Source organism: Ornithodoros turicata, unplaced genomic scaffold, assembly GCF_037126465.1.
Source record: "Ornithodoros turicata isolate Travis unplaced genomic scaffold, ASM3712646v1 Chromosome122, whole genome shotgun sequence".
Taxonomy (NCBI): Eukaryota; Metazoa; Arthropoda; class Arachnida; order Ixodida; family Argasidae; genus Ornithodoros; species Ornithodoros turicata.
This window is the reverse complement of record NW_026999304.1, coordinates 373042-398453: the sequence shown is the minus strand read 5'-3', so window position 1 is coordinate 398453 and position 25412 is coordinate 373042. Positions and strand designations below refer to the sequence as shown.

The window sequence follows — 25412 nt, the reverse complement described above, 5'->3', positions numbered from 1 at the left end:
CAGCAGCTGATCAGCGTCCGTGGTTTCGGCGGTTCGTTCTGAAGCGACCAATTCGTGGCTAAGTTACGCGTTTTTTTCACTTTCTTGTCCTGTTCATTTGCTCTCTGTCCTTGTGTGTTTTCTGCGTGTTCATAGTATTTACCCATTATGGCTCGAAGTCACGTCTACGGACAACGGAAACGTAAGAAGGAGGACTTTGCGAATTTACGTGGTAGAGGCAGGCATGTAACGGAGCCTGCGGATTTGAGAGATTTTGGTAATGCAGGATGCTCCAGCCGTGCTGTTCCCAGTGATCGTTGCACTTCGACGACTCCACATCGCGCAGATACCCTTGTAGGCTCAACCTTTGGTGGTAGTGTTGTTCCTCAAACTGTAAGTGGTGCCGGTCGGAATGCTTGTTTCGCTTCGAGCACAAGCGAAATTCGTCCTTCAAATTCGTCATTTGCTGATTCAGCTGAGGTAGATAATGTAGTCCCCTGCAGTTCAGGTTGTGACGAGCTTGCCGGTTCCAGAGCAAGTCCCGTTCCAATCACTGCCGCCACTGTTACACCTAGTCGATCTCCATCTTTCGATACTGGCAATGTTCACCAGACACAGAGTCAGCGCACAAGCAGTGTGAATAGTCGGCGTATAATGGAGATTGATCACTTCTTCTCGTCTTTGCAAAGTTTGTTGGTACATAGTCTGTTTGGTTGCGGCTTGGCTGACATGGAAATTGTATCAGAACATCGGCGAGGTCTGTGTAGCTCTTTCAGTTTGAAGTGCAGGATGTGTCTGAGGAAAGATGTAGTCACAACGGAGGCACCAGTTGATCAACTTGTTCAACAACGCATGGACGTCAATTCCTCAGCAGTGAACGGTATCGTGTCTATAGGTTCTGGTTTCTCAGGCCTTCTCGAGCTCCTAGGTGCTCTGGACATACCCGGCATGGCTAGTAGCACGTACAGTAAGTATCATGATATTGTTGCTAAAGGAATCGACGAAACAGCTTGGGAAGAAATAAGAAAAGCAGGCATTGAGGAAGCTCTGTTAGCTAGGGAGGCTGGGAACGTCGATGCTGACGGTTTTCCTATAGGTACGGTCGTTGCCGATGGTGCTTGGTGCAAATGTTGATACAAGAACAAGTACGACGCTCTTTCTGGCTTGGTAAGTAAATATTTTTATCTACACTTAACAAAGGTGCCCGAAAAAGGAGGATTTATCTTGCACACCGCTTGGCTGACGGGATATACAGGAAGTCTATGCCCACCATTTGTGGAAAGAACACTATGAGCATTTATTTGGAGAAAAAAGTTGACCCCTCTGGTGCTATTAGTGGCACTGCTGTCTTTTGGTAAACACACTTTCTAGAGTGGTATACATCCTGTGGCATTAGTTCGTACGATACGCGTACAAATGCATAATTCCTGGAAACATTGTCATTGGGGGTAGAGTTTTGTGGAATACAATCCTGACATTTTTTCGTTTTTGCAGGCTGTAATTGTTGGGTACCGCACAAAGAAAGTACTGTTCCTAGGCGTCCGGAACAAATTTTGTACACTGTGCGCAAGTTGCAAGGCAGGGTCGAGCCCAAAAAAGCATTTGTGCTTCAAGAACTGGGACAGCAGCTCTATCAGTATGGAGAAGGATATCGTCGTTGAAGGCTTCAAGCGCAGCATTGAGTTGCACGGGGTAAAGTACTTGCAGTTGATCGCTGATGGTGATTCGAGCACATACAAGTCAATTCTTGAAGCTGCACCGTACCAGCATCAGGTAGTTCAGAAGGTAGAATGTCGCAACCACCTTCTTCGAAACTATGTAAGTCGTCTTCGAGATGTTGCTTTGGCAAAGAGAACAACCCCCATTCCCCCATCGCTGAAGAAGCTACTTCTGGATAATGCTGTTCGACTAAGAGTTGGAGTTGCTAGGGCTATTCACTATCGCAAAGAGCAGGCCGAGTTCAGCAAACAAGATAAGATTCGGAACCTGGTGGCTGATATCCGTAATGGGCCACTCCATGTGATCGGCGGCCACGCAAAATGTGCGGGTTACTTTTGCAGTGGTCCAAAAGAAGGGGAAGTCAATCACGTCCCAGAGCTCAGCAAATGCGGACTTTTCAATGAAATCCTTTTAGCGATGAGTCGTTTGGCAAACAATGGTAGCAGCTTGATCCTTGACGTTAACAATAATGCGGCAGAACATTTCAATTCTCTCGTTGCAAAGTTTTCTGGCGGTAAAAGAATAAACTTTTCCCAGAGGGGATCATTCGGAATGCGGGCTTCAGGAGCTGTCGGGTCTTTCAACTCTAAGCAGTACCATCGTGCTGTACATAAGGCAATGTACAACACCAGCCATGGGAAGTATGCAAAAATTATGCTGAAGCCTAAAGCAGCTGTTCGTGCTGCTTGCATAAGGCATCGGAGTTCTGGGGCTGCTCGCTGTGAGCGTTCACTTGAAGGTGCGCCTTGCAAGCGTGCTTCCAGCGACAACGACTATGGTTCCATAGTGGATGCTTCAGACATGAACCACGATGACTATGTTGAAGCTGCTGCGGCGTACAAGGATCCCCTTGTGCTCTCCCAACCAGATGCAGAGCAGCTCGAGGCTGATACTCGAGGTCAAGAAGGGAGAACTTTGTGAATGCAGGAGAGGCGAAAGCGACTCACCGCTTCTAATTTTGGCAAGGTATGCAAGATGCGAGATGCAACGAGCAGTGCAAGTACTGTTCGTTCCTTGCTCTATGGTCATTTTGACACTGAGGCTCTCCGATATGGTCGCGACACTGAGCCCATTGCAATTGCTAAGCTGCAGGATGAGTTAGGGGTGACTGTTTCACCATGCGGCCTTGTTGTTGATCAGGAGTTTGCATACCTTGCTGCAACACCTGATGGGCTTGTCAGTGACGACACTGTCGTGGAAGTGAAGTGCCTTATTCGGCTCGGTCCCTTACCCCTGTGGAGGGAGTGCGGGCAAAAAAATCACCTTTTGCACTATTGATAACTCTGGTAATATTTCGTTGAAGGAAAACCATGACTAACACTATCAGGTGCAGGGGCAGCTCCACATCACTCGACGTCAGTTTTGTCTTTTTGTGGTATATTCTGGTGAGGAAATTTTTGTCCAGAAGATCGAGAGAAATGATGGCTTCTGGAGCAAAATGATTGGCCACCTTCAACTGTTCTACTCGTATAGCCTTCTACCGGAGTTGGTTGACCCTCGTCAGTCCCGTGGGCTGCAGCTCAGAGATAACAAGAAGAGTGACCATTAGGTTGCCTCGCTCTGCGATGCCGCCAAAACAACTTCCAATCAGGGCGATTCATCCAGAAAGAGACGGAAGACTGGTAAAGATAACTCACCTGCCGCTGCTCTGTAATTATGGCTAGACTGTGGATTTACGTGTCATTTAGTTTGTGCGGCTCCACCTTTGCCAAGTGTTTTGATGCATATTCATCCATTTTGCTTCATAATTTACTTAATGTTTTTCCATATACATGTCTTCGACTTTGGCTCAGGCTGCATATATTCACGTTTGTGTTTCATATTTAAGTTACCTTTTTCCATTTTTACTGTGCATATCTGTGCATATTTTTCAATTTTCCTAAATATTTATATTAATATATTTCTATGTATAAATCCACAGACTAGTCGTGCGATGCTTGTCATATTTTAAACATGGCGTAAGAGTGTGAAATCTGAATCCAGCCATCAGCACGTGAGGATCTAAGTATAAGAATGGTGCACAATCTGCCAACCGTAGAACCGTCTTCCCCGGCATTGTTGAAACACGTCCAGACGTTGATGCTATATGTGTGAGGCCATCATGGTATTCTGCCTTGGCTTGAGTGTATGAAGATATAGCAAAGCTGTCCTCAAACCGTCGTTCTTCCCAGGCATGGTTGAAACACGTCCACACGCTGATGCTATATGTGTGAGGCCATCATGGTATTCTGCCTTGGCTTGAGTGTATGAAGATATAGCAAGGCTGTCCCCAAACCGTCCTTCTTCCCAGGCATGGTTGAAACACGTCCACACGTTGATGCTATATGTGTGAGGCCATCATGGTATTCTGCCTTGGCTTGAGTGTATGAAGATATAGCAAAGCTGTCCCCAAACCGTCGTTCTTCCCAGGCATGGTTGAAACACGTCCACACGTTGATGCTGCATGTGTGAGGCCATCATGGTATTCTACCTTTGCTTGAGTGTATGAAAATTGTGGAAATAAACATGAATGGTATTCCTAGCACTTTTGAAGCTCCACCAGCCTGTTCAGATGTCGACATCCTGAGTATGAATCCATTTTGATATTTTGACAAGGTCGATAAGTATCATAATTGTGCAAAGCTGTCTCCCAACTGTCGCCAGTTGAGCGCCGTTGAGTCGCCATTGTTGAGCACGAGCAACATCCCAACATGTCGCTCTGCGTTACGTCCTCTTGCCATCTTGCCTTTACTTGGGTGTCATTTCAACATATGAAAATTGTATTTTCAGATTCAGGTATCCAGTACTACTGCAAATATGATGGCCAGACGCCCAAAGGTCAAACTTCCTAAGTGTTACTGTCTTTACCTGTCATTTGAAAATTTCCTACTCTCTCCCTGATTATGAAGCACCTGCCCTTGCCAGTGTTGTACCTGGTTCAGCATTATGTGGCCAATGATGAATGGTGCCCTGTTGGACATTTTTTTTCCATAAACACACACTCTGAGGCTTTAGCTGCCAACTGACAAGAATGGCAAAAGCAACTATCAGTTGCTACTTCATTGCTCAAAAAGGAAACTCGTTGCTGAGTAACACGTTCCAAGTTTTTACTATTCCCATATTATGAATCTGGCTCTGTCCACCAGGATGCTATATGTTGATGCCGTATGTGCGAGACCTTCATGTCAAAGTGCGCCTACATGCAGCGGACTGTATGGTACTTCATTATGTGTGTATGCCACATCGCCAATGATGAAATGTGCTGTTGGATACTGTATCCACGAATGAACATTCTGAGGCTACAAGCATGAGCTGATACTCATAAGTAATGCAGAAAACGTGACGATGTATACGTGCTGCGTTCTTCAATAAAATATCTCCAATCAACCAATAGTGAACACATGCTACTGATTTCTTTTTAATCTTTCGGGTGCTGGCTGTCTAGGATTTTCTGCTTGCAGGAATCTGTGAACCAGTGGTTACTAACAATGGCTATTGGTCACATTGACCAAATTTCATCTGAAGAAAAACTTGAGACCGGGGGAACACTGCAAACACATCTGTACGGACCACAATACGAATTTGAGGAAAAATACATTTTTTCACTTGAAAAGCTTGCTATGAAGCATAATATATTTTATTAACCAAAATATATCGCACGAGTTGCACCCGCAGGAAAATACCCACCCATCTCATTCAGGCTACAGTGGGCATCAGTGACTCACACTCATAGTGGCAAGCAGCGCAGTAGTCTTTCAATTTCAAATTTCACACGCATTATCATGCACCACTTCGCTGTGTTTAGAGTTTCTGCTCCAGGAAATATCACGGCGAGGGGGGCATATGTGCCCTGGACCACCTTCTAAGGAAACTACTGGTCTCAGGGTGCCTAGGGTAACGAGCAGACAGCACAGCCGGAAGCTGGCAGACGGCATGAAGCCATTACAAAATCGCCATCGGAATGATGATAGTTGTTTACAAAATTTTATCGGGCAGGTCTTGCGTAAGATGTGGGCCATTTGTACACTAATCATGGGGCAAAGTATGCGATGGCAGGAGGAACAGGTTAGAAAAAGCTTTGACTACGTTGCTGCTGCTGACAGAAGTGAGCATAGGATTGGGGATCAGATGACGTGGTTGTTATAATACAGCAGGTAATGGTGGTAACATCGTTCTGTGTCGTCATGACATCGCGGCTAAAATGGCGCTCACCGGCGTTCACCACGGTGAGCGCACAGGCCTGCATGCACTCGTGGGGTGTCCCTTAGCACGACACTCTTCACACGACTCCATTGGCTTGAGTACGATGCCACGACGCGGACCCGGTGCTTTCAGCCATGGTCCATAGCATTTCACGAGGGCTGTGCGGAGGATGCCTGCTAGGCACGATAACCCCCGTCCCGTCGAAATGTGATAGCCATCCCGTGAAAGCATCCCCTCTTTCACCTCCTTGTTCCTGGTAAAGACCTTGTGCTGGAAAAGATATTTGAACATATATATGGAATGTTTTTGCAAACAGCACTTCACAAAGACAGCAATACAAATAAACCGGAATTCCTGGTAGGCATGTGCCAGTACTTCGTACGCATTTTATTTTCGGAAAAATTGCGCGATAAAAAGCAACTGGAAACTAGCTTTGTGATACATGAATTACAAACAGGTACCGCATCAAGACCATCACCTGTTTGTAATTCAAGCACCACAAAGGTAGCCCCAGTTACTTTTTGTCGCACTGTTTTTCCAAAAATAACGAGCATTATAAAATACCTGCCATGACCACCAGGAAGTTCCAGAGTTAGCGTCCGAGAAGCGACTACTCACGTCAATGCTCAACACCGTAGCGTCACCGGCACGGACAGCTGGAATCGTGCGCAGCATCGCATTATATCCCTGAATTGTGCCAGAAAGTTCAGGCCGCCTTGTCTGTGGCATCAGCTTATACAGGAATATATGCTCCGCGTAGCCTTTCGCCACCTCAACGGTATCCTGTGAAAGAAGACAATTCATGGAAATGAATCTTCCCTGGCGTGTCAGAGGAAATGGGTTTTAGCAGCACAGCGATTGAAATCGTTGCAATCTGTACTTACTGAGACTTCACGCAAAACAGCTGCGGCACTCTTCCCATCCTGGATATCGTTGCCACCGATATACATGACGATCCAGTCTACTGCTAGGTGCAGTCGATGGATTTTTTCTCTCAGACGGGCCGCTGTAGCTCCGGGATAGCTAAAAGTGACGATTTCCACGTCAGAGTCTACGAACAGCCTGTCGCGCGTAATAAACTTCAGCTGGCTACTGCCAACCAACGCGCCTTTCATCGTTTACGTTTCTCTGGGATCACAATGCGTTATGCGGCGAACTGCAAAGTCAGTTGTAGATGGGTAGAAATCCAGCGAACCGGTAGAATGTAGGAAGGGAGTTGCCTCAGGACAGAAGCCGCCGATATTTCGAACAGAGACTGTTCTTCTTCTGGGCACCGTCCTCATCATTGGCATGGTATTTAAAGGGTTAGGTGTGACGTGTTTAAAGGTTCATGCGAATTGTGGGTCAACAGCCCGGAGGGAAGAAAGGTTCCGTACGGGTTTTTACGGCCGGAGTGAATGGCTGCTTTGTTAGAGTGTGGAGGGGATTATGTGAACGTAGTGATCTAGGCTACAGACCGGTTACAGAAAAATGGAAGGTTCACGAACACGTGGACGAAACGGGACAACAGGCAAGAATTGGCAAGCATAGCGAAAGATAAGGAGGTTAGTGGTTACGTGGGGAAAAATTCCAGAACCAGCAAAGGTCGCTCTTTTTTTTTTTTAATATTTGTAATGCAAAGTTGTGGCATGCAATAAAGAAAGTAGAAGCAGTGGCCATGCATAACATAACAGATGATAATGGAGGTAGAAGGGAAAAGCATATTTTATTTGTGAAGTGTTTCTAGGGTGCCTTGTGATTTGTTGATACCGGACGGGTGAAGAGCGTTGAACTTGTATATGAGATAAGACTCCCTATCACGTCTGTCATGACCCATGACCATGACCCAACAAAGGAGTACACGGCGCTAATAACCCATACCATACAGGACCTCCACGAACGAAAGCTCATCACACGTGATGACCTGAGATATCTCACCCCATCAAACACAGGCGCAGGTCGTTTCTATTTACTGCCCAAAATCCACAAGGTACACGCCAACGAGCTCTATACGGCTGACATCCCCGGCAGGCCAATTGTATCTAATAACAACACACCAACAGAAAGACTCTCGAAATTCCTGGACCACTATTTAAACCATATTCCGACAACACTGCCATCGCATGTACAAGACACACCCCACCTCCTCAGAATAATCAGAGATATAAACAACACTCGTACATTTGGTAGGGACACAATACTAGCCACGCTGGATGTGACATCACTGTATACTAACATCCCACACAACGACGGAATCACAGCCCTCTGCAATACCCTTTCTACAACAAACACCAGAAAAGACACGGAAACCATACTCGCTCTAATGGACTTGGTCCTTAAACTGAACTACTTCGAGTTCAATGGCGAACACTACCTACAAGTACACGGTACAAGTATGGGCACACCTGTTGCACCCACATACGCAAATATCTTCATGGGGTTCTTAGAAAACAAAGTTCTCAGCGCCCTCTCATTGAAACCCACGGTGTACCTTCGATACATCGATGATATACTGATAATATGGGAACACGGGGAACATGAATTTCAAAAGTTCATAGATCTACTGAACACCGCGCATAGCAACATAAAGTTCACATCACAACAGTCAACTCACTTAATTAACTTCCTCGACACCACAATATCACTAGACAACGGCAACCTCATCACAACCCTGTACAAAAAGCCAACTGACAAACAACAATACCTTCACTTCAAGAGTCACCACCCGCGTCACTGTAAGGTTGGAATTCCTAATGGGCAGAGTGTAAGACTACGCAGAATTTGTTCAAACGACACAGATTACGCTGAGAAGCTTGACGAACTCTGCAGTACACTTGCCCAAAGGGACTATCCAGACTCCCTCCTAACCGAATTCCGTCGCAAGGCACTTACACTCGATCGAGACGAGGTTCTGGAAAACCGAAAAAATCCTGACGCGTGCCAAATAAGCTTCATCACAAGATATTCCAACGCACTTCCAAACATCAAAGCCATTCTACAGAAGCACGAGCCCCTCCTCCAAAGCAGTGACCGACTAAGCAATATATTCACAAATCCTATACAGGTGACATACCGACGTGCAAAAAACCTGGCAGACTCCTTGGTCAATGCCAAAATCAGCAAAACAAGCACCCCGTACACGGGAACACGACCCTGCAACCTCCCGCGCTGCAAAACATGCAAACACGTTCAACACGCTAACTCCATCAAAAGCACTGCGAGCAATTACACCCACCCCGTTAACCACGCATTCACGTGCACAAGCTCCAATGTCATATACTGCATTGAATGCGGCGACTGCTCTATGCAATACATTGGTGAAACCGGCCAACAAATGAACAACCGCCTTACCGGACACAGAACCGACACGTCCAACAAACTCCCCAAAGCAGTCGCCGAACACTTTAACGTTCCTGGTCACAATTTTGACAACATTAAACTATATATTCTAGAAACCGGGTTTAGATCCACACGTGACAGACGTGATAGGGAGTCTTATCTCATATACAAGTTCAACGCTCTTCACCCGTCCGGTATCAACAAATCACAAGGCACCCTAGAAACACTTCACAAATAAAATATGCTTTTCCCTTCTACCTCCATTATCATCTGTTATGTTATGCATGGCCACTGCTTCTACTTTCTTTATTGCATGCCACAACTTTGCATTACAAATATTAAAAAAAAAAAAAGAGCGACCTTTGCTGGTTCTGGAATTTTTCCCCACGTAACCACTAACCTCCTTATCTTTCGCTATGCTTGCCAATTCTTGCCTGTTGTCCCGTTTCGTCCACGTGTTCGTGAACCTTCCATTTTTCTGTAACCGGTCTGTAGCCTAGATCACTACGTTCACATAATCCCCTCCACACTCTAACAAAGCAGCCATTCACTCCGGCCGTAAAAACCCGTACGGAACCTTTCTTCCCTCCGGGCTGTTGACCCACAATTCGCATGAACCTTTAAACACGTCACACCTAACCCTTTAAATACCATGCCAATGATGAGGACGGTGCCCAGAAGAAGAACAGTCTCTGTTCGAAATATCGGCGGCTTCTGTCCTGAGGCAACTCCCTTCCTGCAAAGTGAGTTGAACGCTAAACAAGTAACTCTCCGAAGAAGCTGCAAGGGAGAACCATGCGTGCGTCTGTGCCGTGCGCGAGACGCAGTTGGCGCCGTTGCGTAGTCCTCCTCTCCACGGCTGTCTGGTCGTCTGCTCGCTGAGGTCGACGCGACCACCAAGCCTTTGGCAGCCCGCTCGTGCAGACGCGGATGTTATGTGACGGGGCCCACACAACAAACCCACCGCATGCAAAAATATAAATAAAATCAAATGCGTTTGTGGTGTTTTGCACATTGGTTTAGGGCCTTATGGACCAGCGAAACCAAATATACTGGGATGACCGTGAGGGTGGGGACGTTTGCCACAAGATTTCGCGGCACGCTACCCAAACCCGGATTTATTTGTCATGAGCATTCTGCATGTATTCCTAAGAATCCTTCGCTGTAGTGGGACGATCATATGTTTAAACACTAAAAACAACAAATTATTTATCGAGCGGTCAAAAGCTTCCTTTTATGAACTGTATATGCACCGCGGAAAGGATGGAAATTCGCCTGCAATCTCTGACGCTGAAAATGAAATCGTAGTTCGATTGCCGCGGAAATAAACACTTTCTTTTATTTTTGAATCGGATAGTCCGCAATTGATGCAAACTACACTATGATAAACAGTCGCGTCCGAAATATCGAATATTCAGACAAACAATTCAACACGTCAGCCTGAACAGACTGGAAGGCAGGTTGCTTTATCTTGGAATTATGAAATTTTTATCGTGGTTGAGGAAGGCCCGGCTAGCATTAAACCCCATAAAAAAGTAACAATAATACAGCGAAGGAAGTAACAAATTGATACCTGCCGTCTGCACGCACACTGTATCACGAAATTGGCCAAATCCGGCGGCCATTTACTCAAAATCGCCGCCAAAATTTTGCTACGATTTTCGGGTATGTTATGGAGCTATCCTTCCCGAGAACGCAGAAAGAAAATTGGAATGGACAAGTGGAACTGGCCATCGGGCCCGCTGCGAGCCTGGGGAACACTTAGAGCAGAGGTGGGTTTGGATAGGGCCTCAGTATGGAAATATTGGTGTATGGGCAGGGCACGGGCCTGAAAATCCGGCCCATGCAATGCTCTACCCCTTCTCAAAGGCGACTACAGTGCCAAAATGCGCATGACCTGTGCATACGTGCACTGTTTGGTTTGTTTGATAGCTGAAGAAACTCGGGACGGGGGACAAGACAGCCGTTTCTATAGAAAAGCGCTATCACACATTTTGTTTTCCCAAATGTTCGCGTAAGCCAGACGGGCACTTGGTAGTTTGACGAAATGGGCATTTGGACCGTATGACGTGCAAACCATTATTTGAGGGTGAAATCCATACCCGACCCCTAAATCCTCTGACAAGACCCGCCACCCGCGCTCTACCAGAAAATGAAATCCGCACCCAACCGGACCCGACCAGCAGGGGCTGCGGCGCCTTTGTTTACTTATTATTTGGTATGATATTTTCTCTTCGTTGTTGTTGCTGTAGCCGTTGCTTGTTCGTGGCCAACCCGCCAGCAGTGCTTGTGCCAAAAACGCTGCCCGCAACAGTCTCGCTACCCGCGCGGGTGTCAATAATATCACCCGCAACCGACCCGCTACCCGCGGGAAACTCCAAACCGGGATCCGCACCGCAGGATACAGCGTGTCGTGCAGAACCCTCCACTACGCCTGAAAACTCCGCACTTCGGCTTTCCTCTTGATCAGCGTCTCACTCTGCTTCACGGAGAGAGCGGTGTCGTGTGTACGCGGTTGCTCCTCTCTGGCTTTGTTGAAGGACGCTCCTTCTGCTGTCCAAACGCGCCCACCACGCCTGTGGGCCGCAACGTGTGTGAGTGCATGTGTGTGGAATTTTGAGTAGCAAGCCGTAGCCATCTGGCTGACATCTCCTAACCCCTATGTAGAAGAAGAACCGAGACCCGACACAAACATTCAGCTGTCGAGTCTCATGAAGTCTGTTGACGTACATGCCGCACCATGTGTTGTCGAATCCGAACCTGGCACGGGCACGTGCGAAAAACGTAAAGCCCGGCCCGACAAGGCCCGCGCAATGCTCTAAAGGGGAGTGCGAAACCCTATCGAAATTTGCTAGCAGTCCTGCGCGAGCGCACCGGCCTTGAGTTCTACTATGAAATAATGCGAGCCGATTGAGGGAGCGCTTTCACGACACCAATCGACAGCAACGAACGTCATGGTTCAACAGCGTAAATGTCACTGGTGCCAAACCATCTACTCGGACAATGCCTTGACGTTCAAAAAGGTCGCAAGAGAAATTCGGGACATACAGAGGATCTTAACGGACCCACTGGTGCAGGACTATTCTTCACGTAACGGAATCCGCTGGATTATCGTTGCCGAAACGATTGCGGAGAATCTCGACGGCAGATTCGTAAGTGCCAGGAGTCAACTGTAGACCTTCCACGGCGTTCGCAGCTTCCCCTTGTAGTGCAGCCATTAGGTACTGCATCTTGCTACTCTCAGGGAGTGAGGCATTGGTGTGGATAGTCACATTGAATTGACTCCAAAATTGCTGCCAGTGACATCGTTTGCCGTCGAACTTCAGCATTTCTAGTTTGGGAAGGCGAACAGCGGCTTGCGTTTGTGGTGCTTGAACGGTGTGTACCCGCGCAGGGGAGGCATCTCCCTGTGGATGTGCGATGGCAGGGATATCAGAGGTGGTCACAGCACGTCTACGGGCGTCGACGTGTGCCTTTGCCATGAAGAGGGTCATTTCCAATCTGTTTTGATAATCCAGCTGCTTCGTGAACTCCTGGTCAAACTCATCTTCAGTAAGAAGAGGTTCGATCTGACTATCGACTTCTTTGAGAGAGGCGTTGAGGCTTTGTAGCCTGTCGATGCGTGCTGCCAATTCGGTAATGTCCTGAGGTTCTTCACCCGCCGTTCGTCGGTCAAGATCGTTCTGGATCGTCGTCACCTGGTTCCGCAGAATCTTGCGCTTTTTGTTCAGCTGAGTTCGGTCCATCGCTCAAGCTCCCTGTAGTCTTCCCGGTCAGTACTTGTTGCGTTCTGGATCCTGGTCACGGCCCCACTTTGGAATACAGTACAGGGAGAGCAAGTAGGTGACGATGTTTATTGGATGGTGCTTGGGAGAAGAATGAAAAAGCGTGAGCAATCGCGTGGGCGTGCAGGCGCTGAGTCGTCGTCTTCAACATAGTATTCAACAACTGGCAAGAAAAGCAGGGATGTTTTGCAACGGGATGTTGCAGTGTCATATGACCGTCGACAACCCCGCGTCCTGTCTGGATACTGTTGCCTCTGCAAAAATCGCTATTCAGCTCAACTGGAGTCCCCCGATACTCTCAGGGACACGTGATCCTGTGACACCACGAAAACTGAAAACTACGATCACTATATCACGAATAGACACCTCCACGGACAGTCTCTGCGTATCGGGTGAAAAGCTTTAGCCCGCTGCTACCGATCAGAGCAATCTTCATCCACGAGAAAGCGAGGTGGTAACGGCGGTACGCGACAGTCACACGGCATGTTCGAGAAATGCCAGTAAAACGTACACAGCAAACGCGAGACAACCAAATCCACCGCGCAAAAGCAAATCAGGGAAAGGAGGAAATCTAAAAATAAAGGAAACACAACCCAGCTCATAGGTCTCCGCCTGTCACGTGGGCTTGTCGTGTCCTCCAATCAGAGACGCGATGGACTTCTTACAAAGTCGGAGGAGTGAGAAGGGCGCGTGTGGCGCCATCTATCGCCGAAAAAAAAGTTCATTTTTGAGTTGAGACATATGTGATATGTCCTCTTGACGAGGACGTTAAGTTTGTTAGGATGTCCGAGTGTTGGAAGCCCCTTCAAAAAAAGAAAAGGAACGAATGTCACACCCGCAGGCAATAGGCCACACACTGATCTCTATGTATAAAGGCTGGATCGCGCATGGGAGAGGGGCTCGTGGGGGAGAGGCGTGCCTTCGGGCCGCCATGTTGGGGTGCCTATGGTTGGGGTTCTATGGGCACACACAGCACTTTATGCTGTGTGTGCCCATAGAAAACAATGGGAGGCAACAGAGATTGTGAGTATTTATTGCGCTGCTAGCATTGATCGTTGTTTGTCATCACACAATTTTGTAAGGTACCAGTATACTGATGTATCCTAACAGTGTTTCACAGGTGTCCTGCCGTTCGATTCGTAATTACGTTATGTTTTGCATTCCGAAACTAGACCGTCACTGCAGTGCAGCGCTGGGGATTGTACTACAGCACGTTTCCCAGCCAATATTTCAATAAGAGACGACTTGAGGTTTACAACAACCTTGTATATAATATCCCGTACTGCGTTCTGGACAAAAATTGTTCCATAAAGAACGGTCCGGGAAAAGATATACTCGCATGGCAGAAAGAGAACGTTCTGTAGAATCGCAGCCGTTGTTTTAGCCGTGTATGCGTTTAGTATGATTTATATCAAGCATCGCCTTAGAAAGAGTCTTTTAGTAAACGACAGCGGTGCTTTGCCTCGCAAATATGGACACACCGAAGCAGCCCAACTAATTACTTCACGCAATTAGATCACACTCGTTAGGACAGTTAATCAGGTAGTGATGTAAGCTTAATCAATTAAGTTACTTAGAAAGTGGTAACACCTCCTTGAGACACAGGACTTATCTCTTTTTGAAGTACACCCCTTCTATGTTTGTTTGCTTGTTCCTTTATTTGTTCTGATTATTTGCAGGCGCGGTTGTGCAAAACTGAATGTCCTTCTCCAGCACTCACATGCTTTTGTTGAATACAACTGCAGCGTGAGAAAAGCTGCTTGGGGACGGGGTCCTGCTATCCAGTGCTGACTTTGTCATGCTTGTTATGTGGAGCATGTTCCAAACAATGCAGCTCCACGTATGGTCTTCAAATTGCAACAGGACTATTTGGAGGTTGAAACAGTTGTGATTTTGTCGTTTTGGCCCTCGGGTACCCAGTCTGTGAAACGCAAACAAAAAAGTCTAACACGATATGCTTTTGAAATGAAGATCACTGATGATGAGTAAAGAGAAGATACGAGTTCAAGTTTATTCAATATTTTATATCATTCATTATATTATTCAACATTTTATGTCAAGTTTATACAACATCAAGTTTATTCAAGTTCAAGATTTATTTCTTGCACTTATGCGTTTCAGGATACAATGAACGTGCAGGGAGGTCACAAAAGGCTACATTTATTGTTTTGTGACCTTGCTACGATGGCAATATATATTTTAGGAATGACAATGGTCAGGTACGCTCTCTAAATTTGTAGCACTCAATTTTAGGTTGGAATGAGCAATGAATAGCAACTTCCCCACTGATATTTTCTCATATATGCTAAATTTTAAATTTAATGTGATCGAATATGTGATAATATAATAATAATATATAAGAATATAATATGTGATAAATGAATGTGATCAACAGTAGATGTAAACAACATGAGTAGCCAGAGAAGTGCATTCTCAATAAATAAGTGTCTTCTTATAGCGTATATGTGCATGCCTATTAACTGAAACAATTATCACAGTTCCCTGACAAGTTTTAATTTCTGAGAGTGTACTGTAGAAGCTGCTTAGATCTACAACAGTTCATACAAGGTATTATATACTGTGAATGCCTTTAAAAATCCCATGTGACACATATCCCTTTACTTCCTGGAGGTGCTGTGGTAGTCAAAGTTTGCGGGCATTACGCAGGTTCTGCACCCATTTCTTGAGTATGTCGAGGCAGCTGTGAAGTAACCTGCATTGATGATGATTATTCCAACTTTTATGGTGCATCGACAACAAAGGAAATAATACATCAGAACATTGGTTTGGGTGCAACCAGTTAAAAATGAATATGTTGTTTAATCAATGCATTGGACAAATGTTAAAACATCAGTTTAAAACATGGTTTACAATCCCTGTATCTTCTAATAATTAAAAAGATTAAAAACTATTCTAAAGAGAATATGGGGAACTCTTCTAAAAAGAATTATAATCTCTAATTATTATATTGCTGGGTGAACGAGCCTAAAGTGTAAGGTGTGTTTCTGATGTGAACATGTAAGAAAATATGCAAAACAGAGAGGCTAACCACAGTGCGTGCACTGAGGTTGTTCCTTCCTGTAAAGTAGAAACCAGTGGATGAGGAACGTGATACTTACCTGTACACCCAGCCGTATCACACTGCACAGATTATTCACTGGGCAGCCCTCATGACGAAACCTGTATTGAGAGACCACTTTTGCCTTAAAACTGCTACAAATAGCACGACACGCTACAAATTATTACTATCGTAACAAGCTGACGATACAGCTCAGACACAAAGGCGTTATTCAAGTCGCGCCACACCACCGTTACGTAGGATTCTTTGTCACAAATCAAACCAAGGCACAAAACAATACCAATATATGAAAAATTGTGACAATCGTGGTCTTATTATGACGTAATACCGAACTTGTGCGCGAAGGTAATTCAAAGAAATGAATGTGGCACTTGCTTCCGCAGAGAACACCGTGTACCATGCTAGCAAAGCATGCAAAAAAGCGCTCGAGTGCTCGCACATATATTGATGACAACACTACCTGTGTAGTGTAACATGTTCTTTCAAGCATATTATGCACTCAAACTGTATTTGCCACCGGGTAAAATGCAAGTGTGCTCGATTGAACGTCGGAAGAGCGATCAAGCAACCTGCATCCAGTGCTCGTTTTGGGCAAAAAAACACTTCGTAATGGTCAGCTAAATATACAGAATGTACGCCTATTTATTCCTCGATAAAGAGTGGCTCACCTGTATAAGTTTAGGCCCTGTAACCTTGCCAGTACGGTTGGTACGACCGTAATTGCAAGAAGTTGCCATGATCGCTGCGGCGGCTGTTGTGGGCACCGTAAGATGGCGGCCGGTTTCTTCACGCTCGCGCTCCCTATCCGCGATCCAGCCTTTTACAATCGAGATCAGTGAGGCCACAGCGTATAAGGGGATATTGACCTATTGCGCACCTGGGCTGCAGGAAGACTGCTTCTCCAGTTTCAGTTTACACCTTCGTGCACCGGATAGCACGCTTCAAGACAGGTCACCGGAGCTCATCCAAAACTGCCGTCAAACTAAGGAAGCCGCCATTAGGCGTCCCCGTGTTGCCAGGCCAGAACTGGCGGAGCCCGCTAGTTTTGGCGGAGGAAATCTGAACAATGGTTTTGGTTCATGTTTGTCGTTTTGTCACTGTGTGTACCAAACAAAGACGTGTGAAACGTGATAAAAAAGCGATTAAATCTAGAGTGGGGTCATATGTGTGTGTTTTATTGTTTGGATGTATTCTTTTAGACTGGCCTCCACCTCTGAGCTTTCTAACTCGAGCCTACTTAGATTTCGGTTTCTATTCCGTGGCTGTCAAACCTGTCAAGCCGTAAAACGCGTGAACGTGTCTTTAATTAGTACGTTTATTGGCGATTTCAAAGATATCGTGGTTACCGATGCCTTTAAATGGAGCCGAAATCCGAGAACTTCGACGCTGTGTTTCGGAAGTCAGCAACATAAACATGAAACTGCCCATTGGCCTCTGGCGATAGAACTCCCCATTCATAATCTTAAAATAAAGTTGTTATTATTGTTGCCCAATAAATGCATAAAAGAGAACTGCAAGCAGTGCAGAGAGGGTGGATCAGGAGCATCTTTCCTAAAGTAAGTAGCCTGCTTTTCCCTCTTTCATGTGTGTGAAATTCTTCCACTATGTTTTTGAGTAAATTAAGTTTGTCTTTCCCTGGCCGTGCAGCTTTGTACATCATAGTGCCAATATGTACAAACATTCACCCAAACCTTTTAATTTCAACATCAGAAATGTTTTACTAACACAGCACTGACAAGAGGGCACATGCCGCAAGGTAGCATGCCGCTTAGCACCCACCTTATCCCAGTTACTTATATTTGTTTGATCCCATCTGCCATGTCTTTGTTCAACCATCTGACACAAGGTACCAAAAGAAGCAGTGCAAGTTACTAAGAAAATAACTGCATTTCAGATACAAGTACACACACATATAGGAGCACCTTGTATTTTCCTCAAGATAATACAAGCACTCAGATATTTTCACTCTGGGAATACGACAAGCAGATGCTGCACCATCCCATTAACAGCTCCACTCGGGAAGGCTCTGGGGAAACATTGTTAATAAAAATTTGTCGCCCTCACAGGCTCCCACGACAACATACGGAACGATATTCGATATGGGTTCAGCGACTTGAGGAAGTGAATGTGAAATCCTACACTGACTGCAAACACGACCTCATGTGCTCCACTCATTTTCAGCAATGCTTCTTTTATGGTGGACACAGTCGAGCTGTACTGAAGCCTGATGCCTGTCCTAGCATTCCGGCTCCAGGTCAACAAAGTATACATGTTCAGGTGATGGAGCTTACACTGTTTCATTCCTTTTAGTGTCAGTGTGTCTCTGTAGTTCTCTGTGAATTTTCTCAATTTTATCCTGCTTGTGGTTGTGTGCAGGTCATGCAAGAGTATACCAACAGCAAAGTGTGTCTCAGATGCAAACCTCTTCAAGCATTTGCCATGAAGCCGTGACACAGGAACGGCTCCACTTGGGCCATTCAGTTTAAAGTCTGCTTGCAGCGTACTTTTTGCTTGAGCAAGGGTTTTCAAATCCTTTAAAAAGTAAAGTACTAATTAAAAGTACACGATTGCTGCATAAATGTAATTTTAAAAGCCAGAAAAGCCAAAAAAGGGTGGCCAGATAGTTTGTGTGAGGCATATTCATCTAGCACGTGTTACATCACTAAAATTCGTGTACTAACCACAAAACTATGGCTTAAATCTTTGTGCAATTATACCAAGACCAAGGAAGAATCCCCAGCAAAGTGCGCGGGCACTACGACTGTCTACATCAAGCAGCTATGTGCTGCAACATGTTCTACATAGTGTCTGCTCAGTCGATAATCTCTTTTATATGGGGAGTACCGACACTGACACTGCAGCGTGGCGTGGTGAATGCTCCTGTGTAATACAGTCAAAGCTTGTTGCAGAGAAAGTCAATGCAATTGTATTTTCACCGAAACAAGATAAAATCAACTCTTGATTGATGAAGTTCACAAATTCCTTTATTTTATTAACAGTGCCCTCTCAAACAAAACCCATTTCCTTATTTATTGCAAAATTATAAGCCTCGCTTTATGAATCCCAAATAATTGTAATATTTTACAGGAATATTGACCATTCATAAATTGTGTGTTAATTCTATTCGATACAATAAAGTAGACCACTCATGATCACCATCCATTCTTTTAATATAGAGGTGTACCTGTGTCGAACAGCCTATGTACTTACACCATTATATTTACGGTCTGACTTTCTCAAGTTAAACTCATCTCCTACTGATTATTACCCCGAATCAGTTGAGCCCCAATTTTGGTCGAACATGATCTCTGTCTCAACTCCAATCGTGTATCATATCTGCTAATTAATGGCAATATGAACGTGTATGGTGTAAAATTATTTTAGCGCAAAAATAAACTATGCAAGGCATGTTTGATATCACAACGTTCAGCATTTGTGACCATTAATTGTGACAACTGTATATTTGACCTTCAGTGGCACTTCCTTTCAGTGGCACAGAGAAAAGAGAAAAAATACGAAGCTTATAACACCCAAATGCATCAGCAGCACCTGATGTCATCCTGATTTACAGATGGGAAACTGAAAGACTGTACATCCACATTTTTCTTCCCTTTTCTCGGGAGCATACTTTTAAAAAAAGATAGACGCAAGTATAGTTTGCTCAGACGTAGCGCTGTAGAACAGCATCCCATCAACGACTACGTTTTTACATGCTCCTTGGCAGCAGCAGCTACATGTCTGTTGACTACCCCGTGAAACAGCTTAATTTTACTGTACTGTTCTCTAATGAAATCGTGACTCGCATTAATAAACATATTTTCTTTGTTGCAACAAAGTTGTGCGTTGCTCTCTCATTCAGCTACACGTTTCCCTCTACTTCGTGCATTCGAATAGCTATTCTGCCTGAATCACGGCAGACTGTGATATCGTACATCGACCTACAGAGGTCTGTGCCGAGTACCGTCAACATGCGCAGTTCATTCGATGCAAACAATTTGATGCATCTGTTAATAGTTCAATTGCATGATGCAGCTGGCACGATGATCCATATGTTGCGTACCTCACTTCGCTAAACTTGAAACGAATTCACAAAAACGAACGCAGGTCATCGTTCATGGTAGAAGTGGTAAATGGCACGCAAATGGCCACAGCACCGACAACACTACTTCAACGATGAAACATCAGTTCTTTCATGTACTACTCCAACACAAACGCTACGACGTAAACAAGGCTTGAAGCCCGGAAGCCACAAATCACCAATTTCACAAAACTGTGCAGCATATTGTAGATCAAGAACTTCGAAAAATACGTTCCCTCAATACACAAACCGACGATTTCGCATCATCTTCGCCTTCGCAGTGCTTCTTGTTGACATTAGGAGCATTTAGGCTTGGCTTGGACAAGTTGCCAGTTGGATGGCTTGGATTGTGTCTGTAATCCACTTGAATCCAAACAATCATCCAACTTTAGGCACAGTGTGCCCAGACACTTTATACTTTGCGCCAAGTATGGGGAGAGATATTTCTGTGCTAATAACTGTGGGACGTCTGATGGCTGCGGCCGCCGTTTGACGCGCTGAATAGGGAGAAATGCATGGGAAGATGGCGACTTACTCCCACCTGCTTCAAGACAACTGCCAGGGTTACCCGATACCGCATCACATGCTTCACGTCACCTGATAGATCACGAGGATGCCCGCTTCCAGAAAGCGCCTGCCGATTTGTTTACTCTTGCCCTTTTTGGCTCGTGTGTTTTTGTGATATCATAACCCGGGAACCCTTGCTGAGGCAGTCGAGTTCTGGACGCCGACTCATTAAGACGCAAGTGTGGCGTCGTTTCTGTAACTCTGGATTGGTTCCACTAAGTGTGAATGTAGTGACGCTGAATAAACCAGTTATCCAGTTTAACGATGCCTCGCTTTGCTCCTCCTGGACGACAACACGTCTATCTCGCGCTGGGAACACAGCGAAGCGTCCTCAGGAGACTGATTACTTGGTGATATGGTTCCAGCGACACAACTACCGGCAGGGTGCACTTTAAAGGGCTCGTGTGCACGTTTTTGGCAATTTCGCACTGAGAACACAGCGAAGCGCCCTCAGCAGACTGATTACCTGGTAATATGGTTCCAGCGACACAACTACTGGCAGGTTGCACTTTAAAGGGCTGGTGTGCACGTTATTGGCGATTTCGTATATCTCCCGCTGGGAACACAGCGAATCGTCCTCAGCAAACTGATTACTTGGTGATATGGTTCCAGCGACACACTACCGGCAGGGTGCAGTTTAAAGGGGTGGCGCGCACATTTTCTGGCAGTTTCGTCTATCTCCCGCTGGGAACACAGCGAAGCGTCCTCAGAAGACTGATTACTTTGTGAGATCCTTCCAGCGACACAACTACTGGCACAGTGCACTTTAAAAGGCGGGTGTGCACGTTTTTGGCAATTACGTCTACGTCGTGCTGGGAACACAGGGAAGCGTCCTCAGCAGACTGATTACTTTGTGAGATGCTTCCAGCGACACAACTACCGGCAGGGTGCACTTTAAAGGGCTGGTGCGCACGTTTTTCGCAATTTCGTCTACGTCGTGCTGGGAACACAGCGAAGCGTCCTCAGAAGACTGATTACTTTGTGAGATCCTTCCAGCGACACAACTACTGGCACAGTGCACTTTAAAAGGCGGGTGTGCACGTTTTTGGCAATGTCGTCTATCTCGGGCTGGGAACACAGGGAAGCGTCCTCAGCAGACTGATTACTTTGTGAGATGCTTCCAGCGACACAACTACCGGCAGGGTGCACTTTAAAGGGCTGGTGCGCACGTTTTTCGCAATTTCGTCTACGTCGTGCTGGGAACACAGCGAAGCGTCCTCAGAAGACTGATTACTTTGTGAGATCCCTCCAGCGACACAACTACTGGCACAGTGCACTTTAAAAGGCGGGTGTGCACGTTTTTGGCAATGTCGTCTATCTCGGGCTGGGAACACAGGGAAGCGTCCTCAGCTGACTGATTACTTTGTGAGATGATTCCAGCGACACAACTACCGGCAGGGTGCACTTTAAAGGGCTGGTGAGCACGTTTTTCGCAATTTCGTCTACGTCGTGCTGGGAACACAGCGAAGCGTCCTCAGAAGACTGATTACTTTGTGAGATCCTTCCAGCGACACAACTACTGGCACAGTGCACTTTAAAAGGCGGGTGTGCACGTTTTTGGCAATGTCGTCTATCTCGGGCTGGGAACACAGGGAAGCGTCCTCAGCTGACTGATTACTTTGTGAGATGATTCCAGCGACACAACTACCGGCAGGGTGCACTTTAAAGGGCTGGTGAGCACGTTTTTCGCAATTTCGTCTACGTCGTGCTGGGAACACAGCGAAGCGTCCTCAGAAGACTGATTACTTTGTGAGATCCTTCCAGCGACACAACTACTGGCACAGTGCACTTTAAAAGGCGGGTGTGCACGTTTTTGGCAATGTCGTCTATCTCGGGCTGGGAACACAGGGAAGCGTCCTCAGCTGACTGATTACTTTGTGAGATGATTCCAGCGACACAACTACCGGCAGGGTGCACTTTAAAGGGCTGGTGAGCACGTTTTTCGCAATTTCGTCTACGTCGTGCTGGGAACACAGCGAAGCGTCCTCAGAAGACTGATTACTTTGTGAGATCCTTCCAGCGACACAACTACTGGCACAGTGCACTTTAAAAGGCGGGTGTGCACGTTTTTGGCAATGTCGTCTATCTCGGGCTGGGAACACAGGGAAGCGTCCTCAGCAGACTGATTACTTTGTGAGATGCTTCCAGCGACACAACTACCGGCAGGGTGCACTTTAAAGGGCTGGTGCGCACGTTTTTCGCAATTTCGTATATAATATATATATACAAAGGGCAGCCATTCACGTCATACGTAAGTAGTATACGGACGTGGTCAGATTCGGTCCTAGGTGCCTTGTTCGAACCACACATAGTCCGGGCAGACTTCACTCGCGTATTTTTTCCCGTGCGCGGCGGGCGGCGCGTGTGCGGACGGCTAATCCTGCGCTACCCGGTGGGCGGAGGGGTGCGCGTGCGCTTACCCTCGTGCATTTCTCAGCTTGGGCCGACTTCAATCACTTTTTTTTCATGGCGCACAGTGCTGCCCGTGTGCTTATAACATGCATATACATGCAAAGGATAGCCGAACACAAAAGTACAATTGGAAATATATATAATATGCCAATTTGTGAAGGAGAGAAATCCAGCTGAAATAGAGGAAGCACAATACAATACAATTCACATAATAAAGAATATACTCACTTATTACAGGTACGATGCAATAGCATTGAAGAGGTATGACTAATGAAGAATTAAACAGAATATTTTTTTATTAGTGATAACCATCCACATACACACAAGTTTTCAATGAATCTGAATTAAAATGGAATAGCACATTCAATCAAAGATGATATTTTTAATGAATATGATGATAATCAAAATTACAAGTTTTATTATAAAAAGTCTAATATTCCTATATGCGAGCACCATCATTGCAATAGTGGAATGTTTTTGTTTTTATTTTGTTTTTTCTATTACAAGTTCGGACAGATGTAAGTAATTTCAAGCACAAATGGAAGCTAAGTTGAATATTCCAACATGACACAAATTGAATTAATCATTTTCTTATTAAGTGAATAGCCCAGACGTGAGGAAATAATCAGAAGCAATTTAATCAAGGAAGATATTCTTAATCAATATGATTAGTATCATAATTACAAGTATTATTATAAAAAGTCTGAAATGTGACCACCATCACTGCAATAGTAGGTTTATAATTTCAGTTACATGCGCCGATAGATAAAACTATTGTAGACCCGGCATACAAATTCTTGCACCTTCAATTCTGTAGTTTGTACCATATCTCCGAATACGACCATGTGGAGGACGTATTGAAATGCAGTGTTAATAGAATCGTTTCGCTGCTCTTCTTTTCGAAGCAGTTTTTTATGACATCTCTCAATGATTTATGGTATCGAGTACAAAATCTGTACATCTCTTCAGTGTAGAGCAATTGTCTGTTCTGGTTTCAAGTGTGTCTCTACACTTACTTAAAGGTCAGCTATGCCGATATCCCAAATAGTCGAAACGGTTCTGATATTCTGAAAGCCCACATCGAGCTCTCCCCAAAATGCACCTTCATTCTCCCAGTTCGGTACAGTACCCATGTCAAAAAAATAGATAATTCATTCCGAAACACACATGGGCGCAGCCATTTTTACGACGTAGATGCACCCGAACGGACATTGTGACGTGTACGCGCCTTCGTACTTGTCAGTGTACTCCAGCTACGGCTTTTCGTGGCTTCACATGTCTGTGCTTCGAGATGGCGGACAGCCGGGTTCCGCCATAAGTAAACAGTGCAGCAGCTGCGAATTCATTCGTGAACCTAGCTCTGTGCGATGTTGTGGCTGGAATTCGTCGTTTGTGTTTTGTGAGCACGTACAATTGTATCAAGTCGCGTCTGCGTTAGCCCGGCCCTTTACATCACTTGCCCATTGTAGGGTCAGTTATCTTAGGAAATTGACTGACGTTTCAACAGCCGTTTTAGCAAGAAAATGCCGACAGCGTTTTATTTTTGCAGGAAAAAATCGTGCTACATGTTTCAGAAACCGGATACTGCTATGGGACAAGTTGTACGTACGATTTTCCGTCGACGATGTTGTGGAACGACGAGCGACGTAAAACGAAATACGAATCACATTTGAAACTGTTTGTGGGATTCTGTGCATTTTCCAGAAACTCTCTTTGAATCACACACTCCCATGTCACGCTGCGTCGTGTGGCACGCTACAAACTACTGCATTTCTTGTGTAACATCTGGATATTGTTTGTAATGAGCACAGTAGCACAAAAACATGCACACGAAAGCTCCAGAAGCCATGTTTGACACACTATGGCGACGCAAAAGAAATACCAGAACCACTTAGAAATGATGTTTTTACAAATGTGGGGTATGAAGATTTAGGGCATAGCATAGATCCTAGAAATCACATCAGTGGGTGCACCTTATCCCTCTGTAGAGTGCTGTTTCAACTGACAACTCAGCCCATGGGGTGTAAAAGTGTTAGAGGTAATTTATGTGACTTGCCGTCCTGGGTGACATCACTGGCCAGCCTCGGAATTAATTCTGTACTCAGGAATTATGGTACAAATCACTTTGTGTTTAATATTTATCATGTAGGACATGATAAGCAATATGTATGTTGCAACCCTGTCAGCAGCATTCTCGACTGCTGCTTACCTTTACAGTTAGAGACACATTACCAAACCATTCGCAGAGGGTAGGAAGGGAGTTGCCTCAGGACAGAAGCCGCCGATATTTCGA

At 45.5% G+C, this 25412-nt stretch overlaps 1 protein-coding gene across 1 annotated transcript; it reads right to left on the bottom strand.

Annotated features, from left to right (window-relative positions):
• Positions 1-12284: 12284 nt before the first annotated feature.
• On the bottom strand, positions 12285-12944 carry LOC135371799 (uncharacterized). The gene has a single exon (XM_064605752.1). It carries the CDS (start codon positions 12942-12944, stop codon positions 12285-12287), a length of 660 nt encoding a protein of 219 aa, XP_064461822.1.
• Between the last annotated feature and the right edge of the window lie 12468 nt (positions 12945-25412).